Here is a 22,138-nt window from a genome sequence, read left to right on the forward strand (position 1 = left end):
GGATAGCCAATGCGCGATTGCTGAATGTCTGGGTGACTGTTTAACAATGCACCTTTGAAGTGGGCAAATGGGGAGAAAAAGAAAAATAGTAATAAAAAAGCCTCCAGTGAGTGCAGGATGGTCTGAACTGGCCACTTGTGGTGGTTATTGTATATGTTTTTCACTGAATGAGTAGAAGAGTAGTTGGCCGTGTCTGTGGCCTCTGTCCTTGACGATCTAAGACTGTAATGATCTAATTTATCTGGCTCGAGATGATCTTAGGGATATTAAGGCGTAAGATGGCACTTGGATGTCTTTTTTGGATATTCTTTTCAGGTGTGATTTCTTAAGACATTGTTCCTAACCAAAAGGATAATTATTAGCCCCAGAAATGTTATCAGGAATGGGAACAATAGCACTAAGTACTCCGTACCCGTCATCTACTTGCCGATATTCTGACCGAGAATCAATTACCTCGGTAAACCGAACATCGTTCTCTGTTCGACTAAAATGGATTATAAACCAGGCTTCAACATTGGTGCTGTCTATTAAAAAAAGGTTATAGAGTAATAAACCCTAGTAAACATCGATCGCATCGAATTTAACGCTCCATAACACTAGACAACGTCATCTGAGCCTACTCGCATCGATGGCAAATTCCACACCCACTCTACAACAAGCCGCCGTGGTGCAAAACCCCGGAGAAAATGGAACTATCACTCTTCAGAATGATATACCTGTCTCAAGTCCTGGAAAAAATGAAGTTCTCATCAAATTAACTTGCACCGGTCTATGGTAAGCGCTACCATTTGAAAGTGAATTCAAATCCAAAAACTAACTCAATACTATCAAAAAAGTCGCTCAGAACTCCGCGCCGTTCTAGCCTGGGGCGCATACAACTCTATCATCGGCCACGAAGGAGTTGGCACAGTAGTGAAAGCCGGTGCCGACGTCTCCGAATCCCTTCTCGGTGAACGCGTCGGCGTTAAATGGCTTTACAGTGCATGCAACGAATGCTCAGTCTGCAAACGAGGATTCCCGCACAATTGTGCGCTGCAGCTCAATACAAGTCGCCATGTCCCTGGAACATTGCAGCAGTATGTCATTGCCGATGCACGGTTCTTGACAATGATCCCGGAGGGCTTGGCTGATGAAGTTGCGGCGCCTTTGCTGTGTGCCGGTCTTACTATGGTTGGTGCTTTGTCAAAACTTGATAACGAACTGCAGGCTGGGGACTTTATTGTTATTTCGGGGTCTGGAGGCGGGCTGGGTCATATTGGTGTACAAATTGCAGCGAGGATGAAAGGTCTGCGCGTTATTGCTGTTGATGGCGGGGATGATAAGAGAGCGTTGAGTTTGGAGTCTGGAGCAGAAGTTTTCTTTGATTATAAGACTGAAGATGTTATCGCTCGAGTGCGTGAGTTTACTGGAGAGGGCGCGCATGCGACAATCGTGGTGCCGGGTACGAAGGAAGCATTGAAGATGGCACCTAACCTGGTGAGAAATATGGGGTTTGTTGTCAATGTTGGCTTGCCGCCGAATGACTTGGATATTCCTCTTTCGGCTACGCTTTGCACAGCGAGAGGTAAGATGGCTTTTGGATGTGATCTCAGTGTCGAAATCATATACTAACCCTTGGAACAATAGGTCTCACCTTTATAGGGTCATCTGTGGGCACCGAAGCTCAAATGACCGACTTACTGCAAGCGGCAGCTGTTGGCAAGATATCTCCATCGATCAAAATTTTTAATTTCTCGGCTGTGCCGACTTTGATAGAGAAATTGAGGGGAGATGGTATTACGGGAAGAGCAGTGGTCACATTGCCACAGTAACTTCAATGGTGATATTCCCATAGTACAATATTTACCTAAATTCTACTGTCGAGATCTGCGATAAAATGATGGTATGAAGATATGAGGCCTGTGGAGATAGAGGGTGACTTATTTGAAGACCAATCAATATTCCTTCGGCAAATCCCACGCCCACAACCTGTCTCTTCCCAACCATCAACGATAATTCAGCCATGGCACAACCAACAAAACCCAAAAAGCCAGCGCCAAGTCCTGAGTTATCAGAAACAACACGTGCAGCAATAATCAAAGCGCTTGAAAATGGCGATTCGGCCATCAAAATCGCCGGAGATCTACGCGTCGCGCGATCCACTGTTTACCGCACGAAAACGCGGTTTGAAGAACGTAAAGATATGGCCTCAAAGCCCAGATCAGGTCGTCCTTCTAAATTGAGTGGCCAGACTACACGTTACATTGCACGCTTGGCGAGGAAAGACGATCGACCCAGTTGGGCTGCTATCGCTGCCAGTGTCGACGGGGGACTCTCGAGGTCAACAGTGGCCCGTGTTGCACGCGGTCAATATGGTCAAAAAAGGACGCAAAAAAAGATCGAAAAAAGACTCAAGACAAAAATACAACACCTACGATGAAGAAACACAGCAAGAAGGCGGTTCCTGGAAAGGGCCCGGAACCTGCAGAATGAGAGGCTCAACCGAAACTTGAAAAATAGTCATTTCTTGTTCATGAATATGTACTTGCAAGATTAATGGAGTCTGTCATATGGAAGATGGAACTCTACAACGAAGCCAATCTCTTTCGAGACACTTCAAGTCCCTGAGCAATGCTATCCTCCAACGAAGTCCACCCTTCCCGCCCGCAGAATTCCCGCAGGATCCGTTCCGCTTCCTTGGCGGGGATAACTTCACTCAGATCACGTCCGTCGTCAACGGGAGGTTCAGGAATCAAAGTATTATTAGGTCGGAGCTTCCGAACAACTGATATCATATCAGTGAGATTCACGGGAGCAGCAAACCCGAAGAGTCGCCGAGAGACGGTGTTCGGGTCGAGGAGGGCTGCTGCGTGGAGACGCGCAATGTCGATAACATCGCAGAAGTATTCTGTTTTGTACATTAGCTATGATCAACCAATCTAACGGCAGTGTCCACTTACGCGGCACAAATGTCTCGAAAATACGTTTATCTCCCTTCGTCAGAGCAGCGACCCAGCCCGATGTCGAGCCGTGGATCTCTTCGTGAAGGATTCTCCCGAGCTATTCCGAGTCAATATCACACGTTTGAATGGGCTGTCATCAGACCATAGAACTCACGGTAAAATCCGGCAACACGGTATTAAATTGGAAGCTCGGCTTGTTCTTCTCCATCCATCTCCATGCTGCCTTTTCTCCCTCGGTCTTGGAGGCGGCATAACCGAACATACCCTTCAGATACTCTGGAGTATCCGGGTTATAGGCTTGCTTGATAGCCTCGTCATTCCAGGAATCTAGATGCAGTGTCAGCCAATACATCCTTCCTTTCCTTTCTCTAGGAACTTGTCTCTCACCCTCATGAACAACAATACCCTCTGTGTTCGGCTGCGCAATTAACACTGCGACCGCAGAAGAGGTCAAGACAACCCGTTTGATATTGGAATGTCTCGAGGCAGCCTCCAGCACATTATGAGTAGCTCTCACTACCCACGGTACGACCTCTTCCGGATTCGAGCTGAAAGTGACATCTGATGCCTACATATCCCAACACCTCGTTAGTACACGCACTCTCGTCCTCAAGTCCCATTCCGATTAGCAAAACACATACCACATGCGCCACCCCGGATACACCATCCATGAACTTAGCCAGAGTATCCACATCCTCAAAGTTGGCAAGAATAACAGACTCATACGAATCCCGCCCGAATCTCTCCCGGAACATCTCATCGAGCCACGGTTTGGGAGACCGGACAGTCCCGCGCACCCGGAACCCTAGTTCAAGCAGGCTGTGAATGACATTACTCCCAACGAAGCCATTGGCGCCGGTCACGAGGATTCGCGAGCCGCGAGGCAGATAGTAGGTTTGTTTAGCCATGGAGGAGATATGGACGGGTGTACTGTACTGTCTCTGCCCGGGTGAAAAAGAGGGAGGAGAACATCGTAAGTGAGTTGTAAGCGAGTGGGCAGACTGTGGAGTCGAATAGAGTTCCCCTAATTCACCCTCGGACGTTGAACTGTCTTAGGGTGTTTGGTGGGTTGGGTAACATACTCCCGGGCCCCGTTGGTCGGTTTGATTAGTTCGTGCACTGCGGGTTTAACTACAATTAGACGGTTGTGGTGCCGCTTGGGCGGGGATAGACGGGATGGGATGCTGCTATTGCCACCGAGCCTTTGGGAGTCCCGGTAGTCTGGGTCAACGTGGCGATCTGTGCGGAACGAGGTGATGGTCGTTCACTTGGAAAGTGGTCATTTTGGTAGCCTTGTTGGTTCGCATTTGTTGATTTGGTACGAAGGACACAGTACTTTGTTACACACTAAAAGGATTTATCTCTTAGACTGTATTAACTGAGACCTGAGGGGTCAAGATTGTACGCAGTCAGGATTCCAACCCACAAAACAAGAGCATTGTTCCACGGTTCCACGGTTGTACATTTGTACTTCCACTTTGCTCCCATTGGTCAATCATCCCTGACGTCAGAAGTGGGTACATAGCTGTCACTTTCTTCAACCGTTGACTTACACTTCTTATTCTTCCTGTTCTTCTTGTTCTTCTTGTTCTTTTGAACATATTCCCATTACAATCAACTATTTATTATCATACAAATCTAGATCACCACATTCATAACCATGCAGACCCGCTCAAAAACCCAAAACCAACCCTCCCAGCCCCCAAAACAAGCAGCCTACACCCAATCCTCGAATCCTGTATCACACACGCCACAAGAACAACGAGCAACCACCGAACCGGGCCGACACCACGGCGATACAATTGGAGCAATTAAACGCACAGCGGAATCAAAACCCTCAAGCGACGAAGAACGAGCTCGTCTGAGCTCACAGCACCAGAAACACGAACAAGAACTGCACAATGCCACCGACGTCGATCTAGAATACGGCGTAGAACAGCAGCCTGCGGAGGGGTATATTGCGGATACTGTTCAGCGCAAGGGGATGGGAATGCAGCGTGCACAGGCGGGTGCGCATGCTAGTCCAGTTGGGAGTGCGGGTGGACCTGGGCATCCTGGTTTCGGGGAGGCGGATGATCTGGCGGCGAATTTGGGGGCGAAGAGAGTTGAACATGATCGGGTTCTTGGTGACAGGGTTGGGAAGAGTCCGGCTGATCCGGAGAGCGAAGGTGAGGTTGTTAGACGACGTAAGTTGGAGCAGGATGAGAAGTTGGATGTGGAAGGGGCCGTTAAACAGGCTACTGGTGATCCAGTGGTGGGTAAATAGGTAATGAAAGTGTATCCCGGTAATGGATCTGGATTTGATCTTGGAATAGCGTTGGAAGGGGCGTAATTTAATGTACTTAGGAGATTTGGACATAACTTTCATTAAGGATTTCGAGCTAGCTAAGCGCTGCTTGTATCAACATGGAAACCGGACTCGCTCTCGGTCAGACAAACTGGGTATGATTATTGAAACGATAACGCCGGAAATTTTCAAGATTGAACATAGGAGGTGAAGAGGGAGATCAAATATCGTCCCCGGCTGGCATGCCCATGGAGACCTTCTTCAGTTGCAGGTCCTTCTTTAGTTCCTGGATACGTCGGCCCATCTTGTTGCGTAGAATGTGATTCTGCACCTTCTCCCACTGCGCGGTTTCAGTTCGGATGAGAGCCTCGAGCTCGGCGACTTCCTCGCGCTGTTGCTGGAGCTGTTGCTGCTGCTCGATTTGATCGTCATCCAGCTCATCTTCTTCGTCTTCGTCGGAGATATTGCTCTCATCGGCAGAGGTGTCGCCGCGTTCGGTCTGCCCTCCAGCTGGTGTGAAAGGTTGCATAGATGGAGTGTCCATCTGCTCTGGTCCTGGGCCCGGTGCTTCATCGTCGCCGGCAGCAAGCGCGGCTTCCATCTCAGCAGCAAGGGCGTCCTCAAAGTCGTCCATCATCTCTTCTTCTGCTTCACCGTATGCATCCTGCTCATCATCGTATTCATCTTCGTATTCTCCCGTTTGCACCAAGCCCTCGACGCGATTCAGGGATGTGCTGTCCACCAACTCGAACTTGGGAGGGAAGATCGAAGTTTCATCCTGGGCCATGAGTTCTTCCACGGCCTTTTCAACTTGTTCAATTGTACGCGTGCTAACACGGTCGCGGAACCGGCGCTTGCGAACCCAGCGGAGGGGCGGTGCGATACCGTGTGCGTATTGAAGTGTCTTTTCATCGGGGGAGTCAACACCCGGGGGGAGTGGGTATTCCAAAGCTTCTTGGTCGCTGTTGACACGTCCCAGAACCAAGAGCATTTGACAGATATCTGCTGACTTATACCAGCCTCGTCGATCCCAACTCTTCATGCCCTCAACGATGCAGGGTAGATCCACTAGGGCTGCCGCATATTGGCGACCCCGAACATTCAAGATGGAGCGCCGACCCTCACGCGTGAGGGGCTTGAGCCCGACTTCGCCAGTCTTGAATGTCCTATCACTGATTGATTTCCTCACAATATCGCAGTCTTCTCCTGGGAGCATTCGTAGGATGAATTGTTCTTCAATGGCGGGATCATTTTCTGTGTCCGAGGCTTCGGAGTCGTACCCAACGCCCACCGGTCGGTTGGGCACGATTCCCTTGTTCTTGATGCGGATGGACTGTAAGGCGGGTTTCTTGGATGGGATGAGCTTTATTCGTTTGGGGCCTTGTTGGCTTGTCTCGGGTTCAGGTTCGGGCTCGGGCAGCGCGAGACTTTCGGCTGGTCGCTTCTTTGTCGATTTCTTCTTCTTTGGTTTCTCCTCGCTCGGCTCAGGTTGAGGTTTTCGTGCGATCTTAAGCGTTATCTTGCGCGGAGGTTGAGGAGCTTCGGCCACTGGGGTCGCAGGCGCAGGCACAGGTGGTACAGGCGCCGCCGGTTCTTCTGCTGGCGGGGGGTCTGGCCTTCTTGAGAATTTAATCTTTAAAGGCATGATTATGCCAATATGAGAGCTACCTGAGAGGTAGCAAGTGCGAGAAGAGAGGATGGAGGATGTGTAGGTGGAGGACGTGAGGTTGCGGAAAGATGAGATTCTCCGCTTTGGATTGCGGCGCGTTAACACCGCACCTCCGTTTCTAACACTCCTTTTTACTCTTTCACAGTTCACACTTGCGTCGTGGCTTTTCAGTTCTCTTTTCAATCCTCTTTTCAGTCTTCTTTTAAGTCTTCATTTTAGTGGAGATAAATTGATAGGCTCTGCTTTCATCTCATCAACCGATACTCTGCTATTGAAAATGTCCGGCCCAAACCTTCACAACGCTCTCCTCCGCCCTCCGATCATCCAAATCCTCCGCGCTCAAGGCTTCCACTCCACACGCCCCTCAGTCTTAGAATCTATCCAGGACCTGACTGGCCGGTATCTGATTATTCTCGCCTCATCTGCAGCTGAGCATGCTGCCAATGCGCACCCATACGACCCAGTTCCGGACCTCGAAGACATCTATCAAGCTCTGCAGGACGCAGGAGCCATACGGCCACAATTACGCGAATGGGAAGAGGAATGGCAGGGAGAAGAAGATATGCGTGGTCTTGATGCGTTCCTCAGCTGGATCACTGGCCCTGCCCACCGTGAAATCCGACGTGTTGCCGGCTTTGTTCCCAGCGAGGGTGACATGGTGGACCCCGACGCCGTTGAAAAGGAGGATTACTTGACCGCGTTGAAGAAGAAACACAGTAAGACTGGCGAGGAGTCGCGCTACGCTGGAACTGTTCTGGGAAAACACGCCGAGGAGCACCCTGTCGTCATCGAGGGTGGTGCCCCCAGCATCCAAGACTGGGGTGTACAGGTTCGTGCCCGGGCTTCAGAGACGACAGAGAGCGACAGCTCAGGTGTGAGCAGCGCACCAAGTCATCTCTCTGATGATGAAGCGATGGGAGCGTGAAGGGCTCTACGCGGTCTCATGAATTGCTCGACTTTTGAAACAGTCGCAAAGCTTGAATCTCTACTTCTCGAACGTGCCCAGACCTGATCCGACATGTCACACTTCCGGTCACCCTTCTGGTCGGATTGTCTTTCATCTCTACCTCCCTATTTGAAGTACAAAGAGCCCCACCACCATGTGCTGGGACGATCAAAGCCTGTCCTCCCCAGTGGTCGCCGACATTGTTCCGACTTGACTCGAGGCATGATCATCGCCCCCACTTCACTCTCCGAAGCAGACAAATGTCGTTTGGCTAGCCAACCACCATAACTTTACCTATGTATCCTACGGTATCTCATGGGACGGGTGTGATTGGCTGATGGGGAGTTATAAGCGGATTCGGTTTGTTTGGGAGGTGCAAATCGCCAGGGTTTCGTTTGATTGGGGATGGACCTGTATTATTAACTCAGTTATCTGGTTCGCTCTCTCTCTTTGTTTGCATCCGAACATTTGAGCGGATATCCTATCCAGCGTGGATCACAAATATGATCTCCACGTCTCTAGTTGTGTCACATAGCAGCTTAAAGATGCTTCAAGAAATATCAAACCTCCCACTGGCGGACAGCGAACCTTATAACCAGCGTCCTATGCGGCCTTGTCATGTCTTTTGGCAGTCTTTTTGAATTCTTTCAGATGTCTTATCCCTCTTCTCAAGTGTTCTAGACATCTAGAAACCGCTCTAAAATGTGCACACGACTTTTGAATGGATACCATTTGGATAAAATGTAAGATATAATATACAAGAAGGAAGACGTTAAATACTAATAAGAATGACCAAAAATATATACAACCGAACTGACCCGGTCAAGGCACCGGCTGGTAGCTGCCTTTGCTACGCAATTCACTTTGCCCCCATCTCAACTTCGACTGCTCCAACGTCGTGAGCTCCGCGCTATATTGACCATCGTCCAAAGCTTGTTGTAAACGGCCGCTCCGGCGTTGCTTCAGACAAAAGAAGATGAATGCACCAAGGAGAAGCGCACCAGCAACAGCTGCACCGCAGTAGACTCCGATATGAGCCCCCTGGCCAAGATCATCCCATTTCTCGGAAAGGGACTTGGCCGGTGTTTTGTTGATTTGTGTACTTGCGGTTGAATTTCCACTGCGAATTGAAGTTAGTCCCTAAATCATTCAATCCCGGCTTCAAAAACAAACTCACCTGATAACCTCAATACTCTCACGGGTGCCCGTGGTCCCATTGTATTTGTACTCCTTTCCAGTGTGGAAATCCTGAACGCGCAACTTCGATACAGTCATAGTGAATGGAACATCGGACCAGTCAACCAGACCACCACCCCACTCGAGATTGCCTTCCGTCTGTCCCTTGACTCCAACCGGCCAATTGCTGATCTTGACCTGACACGGTGTTTGGGGGTAGTTTTTGCCATACACAGTCAATGGCTCGGAGTAGTTCACTGTCCGCACCAAGTCACCGTCGATCCACCATTCAAGACGGTCTTTATCCCAGTATGAGGTGTAGTTGTGGAACTCGGTATCTGCATTCGAAACCGCGTGATATCCGCCACGGTCACTCGTGGTTGTGTTTCCCTTGCCGAAGAAATCGGATTGCACTCCGCTCGTGTTGTATCCAACCCACTCCCAGTCGATCTCATCCAGATCGTCGGATTGTAGGATGACACTGCTGATGATGCCGGCTCCCTTCGCCATCTTGACGTGTGCTTCCATCACACCGAAGAAAATGTAGAAGTTGGATACTAGGAGAGTTGACGCATTTTCAGTTTTGATGATGAAGTCGGCTCCTTCGGATGTGTAGTCCAGAGTGCCGGTTCTCATGTCCCAGAGGTCGGTGTCGAGAGTTGAGTTGAATAGCCATGTGTGCTCGGTTCCGAGGGCAGGATCCGCACTGCATGTCGTGTTTTCAAGGGGGTTGCAATCCGTTCCGGTGTATTCAGTAGCAGCGTTGGCGACCCCGACAATCGTAGTCAGGGGCAAAAGGAAGAGCGAAATCCAGGATTTCATGATGGCGGGGTTTGTATTAACGTGGGTGGGTATGCTCAGTCCGATCCTAGCGCCTGTACAATGCCGCTTTATATGGCAATTTCTGCAGCAGAAGTATCACGGTAGCCGGAGGGATGGATATATAGAAATCAACATCTAAGAAAGTCATCCACAAAAGGAGATAAGGGAGTCTGTGGATGTGAGTTTAATGACTGGGAAATTCGCCATGACTGCTAGCAAAAGCTAGCAAAATCAAGATTAGGGAGGTCAATAAGCGAGATAGCAGGCTCAAGGCATCGCCAATTCGAGCTGTAATTACGGAGAAGAACCTTGTCCATACTTAGTCGAGTTTAGCGTTAAAAAGTGTGGCAGACGACTCGTCCAGTTGAGATTGAAGTTGTGGAGACTTGTGTTATGTCCGAGGCCGAAGGAAAGCTTTTACGAAGCTTGGCTCGGCACTATATACTAACTAGCTCCTTAGCGCAAATTAAAACTGCCGTTAATGGGTTGGCTGCCTGTTGAAGCCCCACTGGCAGCGTAATTCACCTGGCTGTTCTATCGATGCCAATTGGTCACCCTATTTTTATGAAGCCCGCTAGCATCCGCTCTCAGGAACACATCAGGAACAATATCCGATCATTGGCTATTCCCTGTTCAATAAAAAGATGAGGAAATTAAAAAGTGGAAATGGAAAGAAAGAACAAAAAAAGGCGCAGTGGATTCAAAGCTATTATTGTTATCGCTATGAAACAGCCCTGGAGAGTATTTAAAAAACCAGCTCGCCTCTTCGGCATCTTTTTTCCTTCGACATTTTTTCTTTTGCCGAGGAAGCTTATATTGGGTTGATGGGAGGTAATGGGATCAACTTATCAATTCCTGTACATTTTCTGGCAATATTCGCAGAATATACGACCATCCCAGTACTAATGGGGAACCAACTTAGATCGAGGCCAACTACTTTGACAAGCACTTCATTTCCCTGGTCCATCTGCAGCTAGAACTATTCAAAGCATTTTATTGCTTGAAAGTTGGCTCCAGGAAATGGCAGGCATATGATGTCCTTGCCAAAGTAGTTGGACTCGCTCTATATTGAGGCCCCGTTAGGCCTGTCTTTCAGCAGTGGATATGGATAGAGACTCCTGCCGGTTGTATACAAGTTCAATCACATATTATTCTCCTCACTCTCTTGTTCTTTAACAGCTACATCTAATTACATAGTTAGCACACCAAACAAAACAAAAAATGCCGGAGAAAGACCCAAGGCCTTGAGCATGAGTCCAGTGTTTGTATCAACACTTACTACCGTGGGCAGTCCTCGCAGCACAACAGCATTCGCAGAAGTAAACATTGGACTGTCAGACCTTACTCTGCCTATCTCCTGTTGTGTTCTTTCCTCTTTCTCTTGCGAACCTCCATCCGTTTGCTTTGTTTGCCTATCGCTCGTCAATTTGTCACTCCTCGTCTCGTCTCTCTTGTTGACGAGACGCGTCTGTTTCTCACGATAACTGATCCATATCAATCATGCAGTATCGCCTCATTTTCGCAGCTCTGGCTGCCACAGTCTCCCTCGTTCTTGCTCAGAACGCGCCAGACTGCAATGCCTTCGACAAAACCTGTCCGTCTAACAAGGGAAATACCAAAGGCCATATCAACTACGACTTGACACAGACTTCCGCTTTGAATGATTGGACAACAGCTGGTGGAGCAATAGTCACCGGCCCTGATGGTGCGGAGTTCACGATCCACAAGCAAGGTGATACCCCGACAATCATAACCGACTACTACATCTTCTACGGGGAGATATCTGTTGAGATGAAAGGATCCCCTGGTACCGGCATTGTCAGCTCCGTTTACATGTTGTCAGACAACAATGATGAGATTGACTGGGTGAGCTCTAACTTGCAATGCATCTCTCAGGAAACATATATGCTGATAGATATACAGGAAGCACTGGGTGGTTCTACCGACAAACTCCAGACAGATTACTTCGGCAAAGGTGACACTAGTGAAGATTACAATCGATGGACCTGGCAGCCGGTGACGACCCCTCAAGAAGTGTTCCATAAATACACCTGGATTTGGTCTAAGGAGAAACTGACATGGGCGATTGATGGCACCGTTGTTCAGACAGTCAACTATGCTGATGCGAAAGGGGGCACTCGCTTCCCACAGACACCGATGCGTGTGAGAATTGGTATCTGGGCAGGAGGTGACCCGAGCAAAATCAAGGGCACTATCGACTGGGCTGGCGGCGAGACTGATTACTCCAAGGCACCGTTCACGATGTATGTCAAGTCGGTTGAGATCGTCAATCACACCCCCGCGGAGAACTATGTCTATTCCGACAAATCTGGCTCTTCGGACAGTATTGAGATACATGGTGGCGTCTCCTCGGGCGAGATTTCGAGTTCGACCAGTTCTGATACTTCAACTGCTTCCGATATTGCCTCTTTGACTTCGTCTTCTACGGGGTTATCTACTGCGACCTCATCCCTCGCGTCGAGTTCGGCTAAGTCAGGAACTGAAACCACTACTGACCTTGTCACATCCACTTCGTATCTTACGGCCTTGTCCTCTTCGATCTTGTCCTCGGCATTTTCGAGCTCTACCGGTAATTCTTCCAATCCCGCTGGCACCCTCCCCACAGTCTCATCCGCTGAGCCCAAAAGCACTGGTTTGAGTTCCAATTCGACCTCAGCAGCGAGCACCGTCACCGCAGCTAGCTCGACTTCCAAGTCAAGTACTGGTGCTGCTATCTCACCCACGAGTTCCTTCAATTCTGCTTGTGCCCTGGGTTCGGGTTATCTTGCCCTTCTGACACTTATCCTAGGACTTATCCTGGTGTAGACTTGGGCTCGCTGTGTTTGCATATCATCCAAGGAATATTTTCCCAGGTTTTTTGATATGGATCTGAAATCCATGAATGGTTAGCAGTTATCAAGATCTCCTCGTGTCTCTCTATGAATCGCTGAATTCAACACCCACTGGGGTTTTAAAAAGCGCCATAGCAAGGTTCGAATTTCTTATAACGTAGATTTAAGGTACCTCGAGGGGAAACAAATTACACAAAATAGCTCATTTATGGGAGGATCTACAAGACAAGGAAAGGGTTTGATTTAGATAAATGTGTTAGAGGTACTTAGCACGTAAGCCATTAATTAAAATTCTGCAAATATATCCTATAGAAATCAATTCTCCAAACAACCCATGTCAAAGATACCAGTCAGTGGACTGCGCAGCGGTAAGTGCCTCTTTGAGGATACAAGCTGCCCTGTGTTCAATCACATCCTCTCTCATCCAGCGGAAAGCCCGATTACTTACCTGATAACTAGTCCCATCACTCTCGAGGACGAGGATTGCCTCAGGTAAGCAAAGTCTGAGTGTCATGGAGAACCGCTGGAATTGGGCGTAGCCAAGAAGATGACTACGAGGCTTGCATTCATCGCAAGTTGCTTGGAATACCAGCTCGCGACAAAGGGTTTCCAGTTGATCAATCACTTCGCGGCGGCGCCAGACCTTGTATGTCAGAGTTTCAATATGTGTTTCCACAATCTGGACTATCTTGATGTAGTCCGCGTTGAGGCCCGGTTCAAATATGGGCATCCGGGACATTGTTGTGAATATAATGTTAGTAATGAAAATATGCCGAAGTTTGTAGCGTTAATTGTCGATTGGCTTAACCCAGAGTACTACGAGATAGATCGCCTAGAATATACCTAGAATCTTGACATCAAGGATACTTATCACTACTTACATACCTCCGCAGGCTGTCAAAATGTTGCATGGTTCTGAAAGAGGAAGTCAAAGTGATTGAAGTTCATTGTTTGGAAATTCTCTTTGTTATTTTCATGTGGTCGAGGACTTGACCCCTCAACGAATCAGTTTGCCTCGTTGTTGCTTTTTTCTGTGATAACATGTCCGAAACTAGTAAGGCATGAGATCTCTTTAATTGAAAGAGAGACAAAATATCAGGGAAGTGCAAGAAAGGCCTACACAACAGTCTCAAGTCCATCTGCAATTCAATTTGTATTAAAACTACATGGCAGCGACTTCTTCATTGACGGCAACATTAGACTTAGAGGAGACAAGGCATGTCTCTATTCTCGTAGCGGTAGAAGCCTGTCTAAGTTCAGTTAAAAGGCCAGATACTGTGTGAAAAGAAATAAAAAGAAAAGATATACAACCATTTCCATCACATGTTAGGTGTGTTTACCTCAATGGTACATTGGAGACCAAGATTCGATACAATATTTATTGAAAAGGTACTTTGAAGCCCTAAGTACATGGTGCGCTACAGTAGTTCCATTGAGGGATCATTCTTACTAGGGAACCATTCGCAGTCGTTCTTTTGGGAATAAAGCTTACTGTCACAAAGGCCCTTTGAGATCAGATGCTAAATATATCATTCCATATTGCAAGCCGTGGATGACCGACTGTGACATTCCCCTTACGATAGTTTAACGAAATTAGAGACTTAGAAAGGAGTACCAGTCCCTTAGTATATAGAGAAAAGTCCCCCACGCTGCTTTTGAATTTTACGTTCTTTGTATGAATCAAAGATAATCTCTAAAAACGACCATTTGGAAATATCATCTGAGAAGTATCCTGAAAGGAAGGCCAAGGTAGGGACTAAAAAAAGAACCCGAAGCTCCAGTCCTTTGATCCCATATAAATTCAACTGTACCTTTGGGTGATTTCTTTGAGGTCGAATGATTACGCCGTCGCTTGTGAACCTGGGGAGGCTTTTCTCCAATCTACCTTTGTTTGTGGGTACAAATATCTCCTCGAAGGCTCTACTTCAAACATGTCTCGATCACCTCACGCTACACTAAGCTTTCGCACCTGTAGATCCTCATACTATTCTTATTATCTCGTTCTTCGCCATGGTTCGTCCTCGGCGTGCCGCTGCTCAAAAGCCGCAGGGTCACTATGCCGCCTCCACCTCTCCCACAAAAAGGAGGAAAACGAGTTCAACTGCTTCGTCGGCTCGAAAAAAGGGCAAAAAGAGGGCTGAGGCTCAATACGAGGAAGACTCGATGGGATTGCCAGTCCCTACTCTTGCCCCTCCTCCTGCTCCTGCCACGCAACCTATCCCCGTTATTGCGCCTCAACCTTTGGATCCGACCGCACTCGCATTGGATTTGAATACATCCTATGAAGGCCGAATTCCACAATCGACACCACGACTGCCAAGCCGGCAGCCAAGATGGAGACAGCCGGCAACGAATCCAATTCTCTTCAAGGAGCATACGCCAAAAGGTTGGAATGATAAAGAACCCGATCTTCATCCTGAGTAAGTCTTTCTCGCTATATCGACATCTGTGGATAGCTATTGATATATGTTAGCGACTTGGATGCTCAGATTGCAAGGTGCCGTGAGCGGATTGATGATAATATCCTGACCCGGGTTTTTGAATTCAAGCTGCAGGACTTGTTGAAAGAGAAGAGAAGGCGCGAGTGAGTATGTCCCGGGACCTTTCTCTTAACGGGATTTAACTCAATCATTAGTGAAATGATTGCCTTGGCGCCCGCTGGGTTGAGTTGGGCTGTCGTCCAGCGCTTGGAATCCCTCCAGTCGACTCTGGAATGGCTCCAGAGTGAGAATGACAAGTACGAACTTGTTGGAAATGTGACAAACATCATCGCAGCATACAGATCGGGCCAATTGAGATGGAATCAAGGTCTTGTTACCTACTGGTCTAGAGGCGCCCAACTCTGCCAGCCGAGGCCATTCAGGTGGGCTGAGTTTGATATCATCAACGCCGAACATGCTGGTCACACAGGGTTTTGGGTAGAAGGGGTATGTATCCTTCAAAGCTCGCACTAGTCAGGAACTAACATGCTTAGCTCGAAGGACCAGCTCCAGGACTCCAAATGGCAGAATGGGTAAGTATGCCATTTCTTGGACAGGGAATGTATTGTGCCTACGTGAGTTCAGATGCCAACCTCAGAAGAATGTCTTTGTCTTTAACCTGATTTGAAGATGGACATCGAAGTAAGACTTCCCCAGTGGAATATGCACCCTACAGCTACATATCAGCCTATTATGCCGTCAATGCCAAACACTATAAGCTTCTTGGATGATACTGGGGCTAGTACCATGCAGATAAATGAGAGCGATGTGCAGAAACTCATAGCGTTCAATTGTGACACGCAGCGAAACCCCCCTCCTCCTCCACCCTTGCTAGGTAGCATGCACGTAAAAATTGCGGATGGAACAACCATATCCCGCATCTGCAGACGGTTTGAGGTCAACATGTGGGATAGTCACGCTCGAGACTATCTGGACCTGGTGTGGAATCCAATACAAGTCCTCATTCACGATGACACCAATACTCCATGGACTATTCCATTGAATGGCCCGTGGCCACGACACAGGATGTATACAGCATCGGCTCCGGATGGCACAAGATTTACCTATTTTAGCGACCAACACCCACAATCACTCAATGTTCCCACGGCAAGTCCGCATCAAATGACCTCCTGGTTACCAGACCTTCCAGTGAATCAAGTACCGCAAGCTAAAACTGCAGCACCGGCAGGTCCATCAGCCGGAGGAGCAGTCCCCTGATAAGCAAAGTCTTTTATTTTCTTCAAGTCCAATGTGGCGAATCTTTTGCGTTCTGATATATATGTCTTTCACGTGGGTTTTTGGTTGGATTGCTGTTTTGGACTATAGAATCTTTTTGTTTTCGTGATATATTATTTTCCACATTTCCACATTTCACTATAAGCGTATAAACTGGACCTATACTAGCCAGTAGTACAAGGATAGTTGGCTGCTTATGCGGCCCTGTATGTTCTTAGTAGTCTTCTTGGTCGTCTTGCTAGATGTTTGTTTTTAGCCACCTCGAGATTTATATGTGGTAGTTAGTAGAATAAGGCGAACACAAGCGTAAAATATGCAGCCTTGGAAGGACCTTTCTAGGTAGAATTCTATGTATAATCTTGGAAATATCTCTTCTGCTCATCTCAAATGTTGTCAGGTCTTGGCAGTGACATCAGCTCCGATTCCCCAGTCCTCCCTTCTCAAACTCCCCAGTTCACCATGGTCTACGCATTTATCCTCCCAACCACCTCGCCTCTCTCATTTCAATCGTTCATCTCCTCGGCTACTCACCCATCCCTCCCCCAATCAGCCTCAACAGCCCGCCATGCTCTCCGCCTCGCACTGAAGGCCCACAAGCGATTACCCCGCGGCCCGCGCCAGGATGCCCACCTACCCACAGTTCTGTCCGCCTTGAACGAATACATCCCCTTCCTATTCGCAATCTCAAATGGACTGAATGGTCGCTCTGTTCCAACAGATGCGTATTCATCTGCTCCCCAAGATGGCTATACGTCAGGGGGAACGAATCTCCGCGCCGGCGAGATAGTCGACATCACAACCCGCGCGGAGATAGAGTCCGCATGGAGGTATACGCTGTCATCCTCAAGCGGATTGAATTTCGGATCTAGTGGAAATAACACCAGCGGAAACGGTATCCGCACGCGGAATGGGCGAGTCTCTGGTCGAGGCATTCACTTCGAATTGGCGTTCACGCTCACAACTCTGGGGTATGTACTGAGTAGGATGGCGCGTGCAGGAGTCGTCGCTGTGCTATACGCATCGTCTACCCCGTCTGCGGATGTCCGTACTACTGCTGTGCAGACTGCGACGCGTCATCTACTACAGGCTAGCTCGGTGCATAACCTGCTCGCGTCCTCACCGACTTTCACTGCAGCTACTGTGTCGACAGTACCGGACCTTGAGGCTGCTACGCAGTCAGCTCTGTCATCTCTAGCCATGGCCGAGGCTACGTTACTAGCTGTCCTTAAGGATGATGCATATGTTGCGGCGTGTATCCAGTCGCGCAACCCGAACGATAAAGAGTGGATGGTCCATGCACCTCAGATCCCAAAGGTGCGCGCTCTGCTATTCGCAAGACTCTGCGTTCGCGCTGCAGAGTACGCCGAACAAGCAGCTGCCGGACTAGGCGCTGTTGGGTCTACATCTGGTCGTGCAGGCCGGGTAGATGAGGATTTGGTACGCTATACAGGAGTTTTGGCTCGCGTTGCTCGGGCACGCGCCTGTAGATTCTTTGGTGTAGATGCTGAGCTATCAGGTAAAGTGGGCGAGGGAATTGCGTGGTTACGAGCTGCGCGCACTCCACTCGGCCTACGTGGAGCTGGATCTTCACAGGAAGATGCTGCTGGCTCGGGTGGTTCTACAAAGGGTGGACTCTCCCGTTTAAAGCGCGAGTGGACAGAGCGGCGTGAGGATCGTCGAGCCACTCAGGATGCTGGTGGTAGCCGCAGCGAAAAGGGTCCATTGGATGCGGGAGATGACGCTGGTCGTAACGAGGAAGGACGAGTCCTTGCGATGCTTGAGACGAAATGGGCGAAAATGAATGACACAGTGAGTTTGTTTTCCCCCTATGATCCCGGCGGTTCTCAATTTGTATTTCGTACTGACTCAATACAGATGAACACACAACTCATTCCACCCTCTGCACCATTGCTCTCTAACCTGCCTTCTGGTCGAGATATTCACTCTCCCCCGGCACCATACCAGCCTCCTTCTTTAGATCAGGATCAACTCATGCGAATGCGTGCTCCGCCAGACGAGAGAGACGATATTCAGTTCGGAAGTGACGACGACAGTGAAGACGATGCAGGACAGCCTGATAGCCGCGGGCCTCCGGGTGCATTCCCGGACCGAAGTGCGACAGCATCGAGCGTTTATTATTGAAAGACACCGACAAATAAGTACATATGTAGAAGATGGGGTATGGTGATATATACACCGAATTTAGCATTTAGTTGCCGGTGTGAGCTCAAACACAAGGGTTCGGTAAGAATACATACATTAGCATCCGAGGACCGAGTGTGGGTCACCGGTTGACTACGATCTCCGAACAGCACCTCAACATCTTATAAAAAAAGGAATAGTGATCAAACAAAGTGATATTATGTACAGTACAAACGGACAAGAGCACAGAGGGTAATCTCCAGACCCTCTTCTGCCATCTTTTCGTCTCCCTCCGACACAGACCCGATTTGGGTTGCTATAAGATCAAGTTCAGATAGGCCTGGATCAAAACCACGGGGTTTCCGTCCGCAAGGTCGACCATTTCATATCGACATCAAAATTGTTCGGTCCCCGCGGCGTTCGATATCAACCATCAAACCCAGGCCTCGAAACGCAATCGCAATCGCATAGCTGAACACGCAAGAAAAGACGTAAAAGCTTATGCCGACTCTCCACCAAAGCGGTTCTTCTCCTGGCCGAGGTAACCCTTAATCTTGCTATCCTTCAGGAGCTCGAAGTACTTCTCTGTAGAGGATATATGGGTCAGTACAACGCATCGCAATCACAACCTCAACCAATCCACATGGCCGCAATCCAGTCAAATGTGGTTCATTAACAGGCAAAAACCCGCAAAACCTTCACTATCCTGGATATGCAGCGTAGACGGTAGATGGAACGGAAAACTACCCACCTCGGTAAACACCACACTTCTCAAGGTGGTTCACGCCCTCGCGCGCATAGCACTTGCCCAATTCCTCGCCAACCAGACGCGCCATCATGCTGCGGACCCACTGCTCGCGGATAATCGCATCGCGGGCGTTGTGGACTGCGATGTTGTCCTCGAAGTCGACGCCCTCGAAGGTCGGGGCGACGGTGGGCTTCTTAGCGAGGAAGGCGGCGGACTCGGCGGTTGGCATTGTGGGTGGTTGGTTTGTGTGGTTTGGGGTATGGTTCGGGTGTGGTGAGGTGATTGCTTGCTCGGACGGAGGACAATGGCAGCAAGGGTTGGTGGGAGGGAGGCGGCTTTTGGTGGCTGCTTGATGCGGTTGTCTGGGTCGTTGATCTTGAAGGTTGGATTACCTGGTTTGTGATTGGGTGGGACGAGGGCGGTAAGGAAGGCTTTTGTGCGGGAGACGGAGGGGACCTTTTGTGCATATCTGGTAGTCACGTGGATCTATACAATCCGAAAACGGTGGATCAGGCAGTAAGGGAAGTTTCGCTAAGTTGAGATTGAATTTTTATGTGGTTTAGAGTAGCGATAGATTCTTTCGTTAATTGAGGAAATCAATGTCTCGCAAAAATATCATATTTTCAATGACCCATGGTTGTTCACACCAACTAACATATGCCGAATCAAAATAATGCGGAACCACTAAAGCAATATACATACAAAACAAAAATTTCAACACAAAACCTCTCATAATGCGAGGAATAATCACAGAAATGTAAACCTACTGTAAAAAGCATAATAAACGTGATGAGCATAAAACAGTATGGATCAGTCATCCTTATCCTCTTTGCCCATCATTCGGTCGTATACATCAGTCAAACCGTCCCTGAAACGCTCCCAACCTGACCGACCAAGCCAATTACTGAGCTCGCGGTAGTAGTAGATTTCAGACCAGCAATCACGACCAAACATGCATCCAGCCATATTCACGATGAGATCATGAGCGTTCTGCTGATAGTGAACGACCGAATTATCTCCGTCGCCGCATGCGCCAGGAGGGAAAGCATTGATACTGCGCTGTGGTAAAAAGCCAACACTGCTCCGAACCCACGGTTGACTCTGATAAATGTACTCTAGGGCATTCTGTTCTTTATGTTCCCATTGCATATGCATCTGCTCGTACATGACGGGATCCCACCAGACATCGAGTAGGCGATCGGTCCAGAGAGATCTTCGCAGGAAGAACGATCCGAGATTAAAGCCGGTGCAATCCTGTGTCAGGAGCATATTCAAAGAATCTGCCTGACCATCACCCTCAAATGAACGACCTAGCTCGTCAAGCCAGAACTCGGGGAGTGGATGGGTGATGTTGAGAGGGTTGTAGGCGGTGATATCGCGGTAGACGTGCGACTCAAGGTCATTGAATAGATGGTGTTGGAGTGATGTGTCGTATTCCATAACCCAGGTGTTCAAGTCGAGCCACCAGAACCACTCTGCGTCTGGATACTTGCGCATGGCTTCGCGGATCACATCGCCCTTCTCCCAACTCTCGCGCCATTCATGTGAATATCGCTTCTTGGCGAGCAGATTAGCCAGCTCGAGATCGTAGCCCCATTTTTCTGTATATCTTTTCTTGTTCCATATGCTGTTGCGTTCAATGGCCCACTCACGTGCGCCCTTCCACTCCATGACGCCGCCCTCCACGTTGGACCCAAGTATGATAACGAACTTGCTCCCGCCGCCGATGGGTGATCTTCGGTATGTTTGGACAATGCCTGTAATGTTGTTAGAATTCCCGGAAACAATCGTTGTAGCAGCAATCACTTACTCGTCCAGAAAAACAGATACCCAATCCACACCAACAAGAATGCCAACAGCAGGCGGAGCCGACCTCGCCTCACTGGCATCCGTAATCCACCTAGCAGGCCACATCCACTACCCGCAGGCTTTAATTCTCGGCCATAATCATCCTTATCGACATATTCACGTGAGGAAAGCCTTCGAAGGCTAGGAAATCGACTCGAGATCTTGTGTCGCTGTCGAGAGAAGAAGCCGCTATTGCGTGTTGCGAATGATGGATACCCACGCACTTCATCACTTTTCGCCTTTGCTGCAGCCCATGAAATACCGCCTGGCGATAATGAACCGGGCGATGGACCGTTTGGCGATGTGGTGCCGCTGGCCGGAACGAGTCCCGGGCTGGACCACCCCCCGCCCGAGTGGGGAGAGGGTGATCGCGATAATGTCATCGCGGTGATCGGCGCTTAAACAATGAATTACTAGAGAGCGATCGTTGTGAAACCTTGAGGATGTTGATCGGAGGAAAGATTCGAGTGAAGGGGGTATTGATTCGTCGTGAGGTCAGTGTGACAGACCTAACGAGTGACGAAATTTAGGAAGAGAGGTGAGTAGGTAATTAAGACACACAAAGCATCATTAAACTTTAGCCATTAAGTACCGGATGGAGATGTGACTTGAGATTCAGGAACTTGAGGCCGAATGCGGCATGTCTGTGCTGATACCACGGTCTTTGGGAAAGTGCGATTTAAGTTTTGATCCTTCCCTTGGTTGGAAACTAAATTTGGATTTGATACTCGCATGAGCCTCAATACTCTAAATCGTTGGTGATTTGCATCTCTAGGTCTTCCTGTATAGTTGGTATTAGTATAGTTTAGCCTAATTTAACCTATGAACTACTTAATCAAGCGCGGATCGATTGGCGGATAAAGGCTCCACTTCTCTACATTTACTCTACTCTGTACTGCTTGCGGACAAAGCTATTGTGGAGCATGGAAAGTATGTGACGATTAATTCCCACCGGACCACGCAACTCCTATCAATCTATGTCCAAAGCGG

General features: G+C 48.8%; 12 protein-coding genes across 12 annotated transcripts; 6 read left to right on the forward strand and 6 right to left on the reverse strand.

The window, feature by feature from the left end:
* Positions 1 to 628: 628 nt before the first annotated feature.
* PEX2_067950 (Polyketide synthase, enoylreductase) lies at positions 629 to 1,611 on the forward strand (the record flags this gene model as incomplete). Its single annotated transcript, XM_016744066.1, has 2 exons — positions 629 to 774; positions 837 to 1,611. 2 exons carry the CDS (start codon positions 629 to 631, stop codon positions 1,609 to 1,611), a joined length of 921 nt encoding a protein of 306 aa, XP_016599779.1.
* A 953-nt stretch (positions 1,612 to 2,564) lies between these two features.
* Positions 2,565 to 3,850, reverse strand: PEX2_067960 (NAD-dependent epimerase/dehydratase; the record flags this gene model as incomplete). Its single annotated transcript, XM_016744067.1, has 5 exons — positions 2,565 to 2,887; positions 2,940 to 3,039; positions 3,097 to 3,269; positions 3,330 to 3,510; positions 3,584 to 3,850. 5 exons carry the CDS (start codon positions 3,848 to 3,850, stop codon positions 2,565 to 2,567), a joined length of 1,044 nt encoding a protein of 347 aa, XP_016599780.1.
* Positions 3,851 to 4,602: 752 nt separating this feature from the next.
* On the forward strand, positions 4,603 to 5,208 carry PEX2_067970 (uncharacterized protein; the record flags this gene model as incomplete). Its single annotated transcript, XM_016744068.1, has 1 exon — positions 4,603 to 5,208. The coding sequence occupies one exon, from the start codon at positions 4,603 to 4,605 to the stop codon at positions 5,206 to 5,208; it is 606 nt and encodes a 201-aa protein (XP_016599781.1).
* A 241-nt stretch (positions 5,209 to 5,449) lies between these two features.
* On the reverse strand, positions 5,450 to 6,874 carry PEX2_067980 (transcription initiation factor TFIID subunit 7 family protein; the record flags this gene model as incomplete). Its single annotated transcript, XM_016744069.1, has 1 exon — positions 5,450 to 6,874. The coding sequence occupies one exon, from the start codon at positions 6,872 to 6,874 to the stop codon at positions 5,450 to 5,452; it is 1,425 nt and encodes a 474-aa protein (XP_016599782.1).
* A 301-nt stretch (positions 6,875 to 7,175) lies between these two features.
* On the forward strand, positions 7,176 to 7,823 carry PEX2_067990 (Bromodomain associated domain protein; the record flags this gene model as incomplete). The annotated part of the gene is made up of 1 exon (XM_016744070.1): positions 7,176 to 7,823. The coding sequence occupies one exon, from the start codon at positions 7,176 to 7,178 to the stop codon at positions 7,821 to 7,823; it is 648 nt and encodes a 215-aa protein (XP_016599783.1).
* An 843-nt stretch (positions 7,824 to 8,666) lies between these two features.
* Positions 8,667 to 9,842, reverse strand: PEX2_068000 (glycoside hydrolase family 16 protein; the record flags this gene model as incomplete). The annotated part of the gene is made up of 2 exons (XM_016744071.1): positions 8,667 to 8,964; positions 9,022 to 9,842. 2 exons carry the CDS (start codon positions 9,840 to 9,842, stop codon positions 8,667 to 8,669), a joined length of 1,119 nt encoding a protein of 372 aa, XP_016599784.1.
* A 1,500-nt stretch (positions 9,843 to 11,342) lies between these two features.
* PEX2_068010 (glycoside hydrolase family 16 protein) lies at positions 11,343 to 12,668 on the forward strand (the record flags this gene model as incomplete). Its single annotated transcript, XM_016744072.1, has 1 exon — positions 11,343 to 12,668. One exon carries the CDS (start codon positions 11,343 to 11,345, stop codon positions 12,666 to 12,668), a length of 1,326 nt encoding a protein of 441 aa, XP_016599785.1.
* Positions 12,669 to 13,031: 363 nt separating this feature from the next.
* On the reverse strand, positions 13,032 to 13,433 carry PEX2_068020 (uncharacterized protein; the record flags this gene model as incomplete). The annotated part of the gene is made up of 1 exon (XM_016744073.1): positions 13,032 to 13,433. The coding sequence occupies one exon, from the start codon at positions 13,431 to 13,433 to the stop codon at positions 13,032 to 13,034; it is 402 nt and encodes a 133-aa protein (XP_016599786.1).
* A 1,271-nt stretch (positions 13,434 to 14,704) lies between these two features.
* Positions 14,705 to 15,802, forward strand: PEX2_068030 (uncharacterized protein; the record flags this gene model as incomplete). Its single annotated transcript, XM_016744074.1, has 5 exons — positions 14,705 to 15,114; positions 15,168 to 15,278; positions 15,330 to 15,621; positions 15,676 to 15,707; positions 15,760 to 15,802. The coding sequence occupies 5 exons, from the start codon at positions 14,705 to 14,707 to the stop codon at positions 15,800 to 15,802; spliced, it is 888 nt and encodes a 295-aa protein (XP_016599787.1).
* Positions 15,803 to 16,797: 995 nt separating this feature from the next.
* On the forward strand, positions 16,798 to 18,552 carry PEX2_068040 (pH-signaling protein PalC; the record flags this gene model as incomplete). Its single annotated transcript, XM_016744075.1, has 2 exons — positions 16,798 to 18,219; positions 18,286 to 18,552. The coding sequence occupies 2 exons, from the start codon at positions 16,798 to 16,800 to the stop codon at positions 18,550 to 18,552; spliced, it is 1,689 nt and encodes a 562-aa protein (XP_016599788.1).
* A 499-nt stretch (positions 18,553 to 19,051) lies between these two features.
* PEX2_068050 (putative NADH-ubiquinone oxidoreductase 12 kda subunit) lies at positions 19,052 to 19,529 on the reverse strand (the record flags this gene model as incomplete). Its single annotated transcript, XM_016744076.1, has 2 exons — positions 19,052 to 19,137; positions 19,304 to 19,529. 2 exons carry the CDS (start codon positions 19,527 to 19,529, stop codon positions 19,052 to 19,054), a joined length of 312 nt encoding a protein of 103 aa, XP_016599789.1.
* A 581-nt stretch (positions 19,530 to 20,110) lies between these two features.
* PEX2_068060 (putative alpha-1,6-mannosyltransferase subunit) lies at positions 20,111 to 21,531 on the reverse strand (the record flags this gene model as incomplete). Its single annotated transcript, XM_016744077.1, has 2 exons — positions 20,111 to 21,057; positions 21,111 to 21,531. The coding sequence occupies 2 exons, from the start codon at positions 21,529 to 21,531 to the stop codon at positions 20,111 to 20,113; spliced, it is 1,368 nt and encodes a 455-aa protein (XP_016599790.1).
* Positions 21,532 to 22,138: the final 607 nt, after the last annotated feature.

The sequence above is a fragment of the Penicillium expansum genome, assembly GCF_000769745.1.
Source record: "Penicillium expansum strain MD-8 chromosome Unknown contig224, whole genome shotgun sequence".
Lineage (NCBI taxonomy): Eukaryota > Fungi > Ascomycota > Eurotiomycetes > Eurotiales > Aspergillaceae > Penicillium > Penicillium expansum.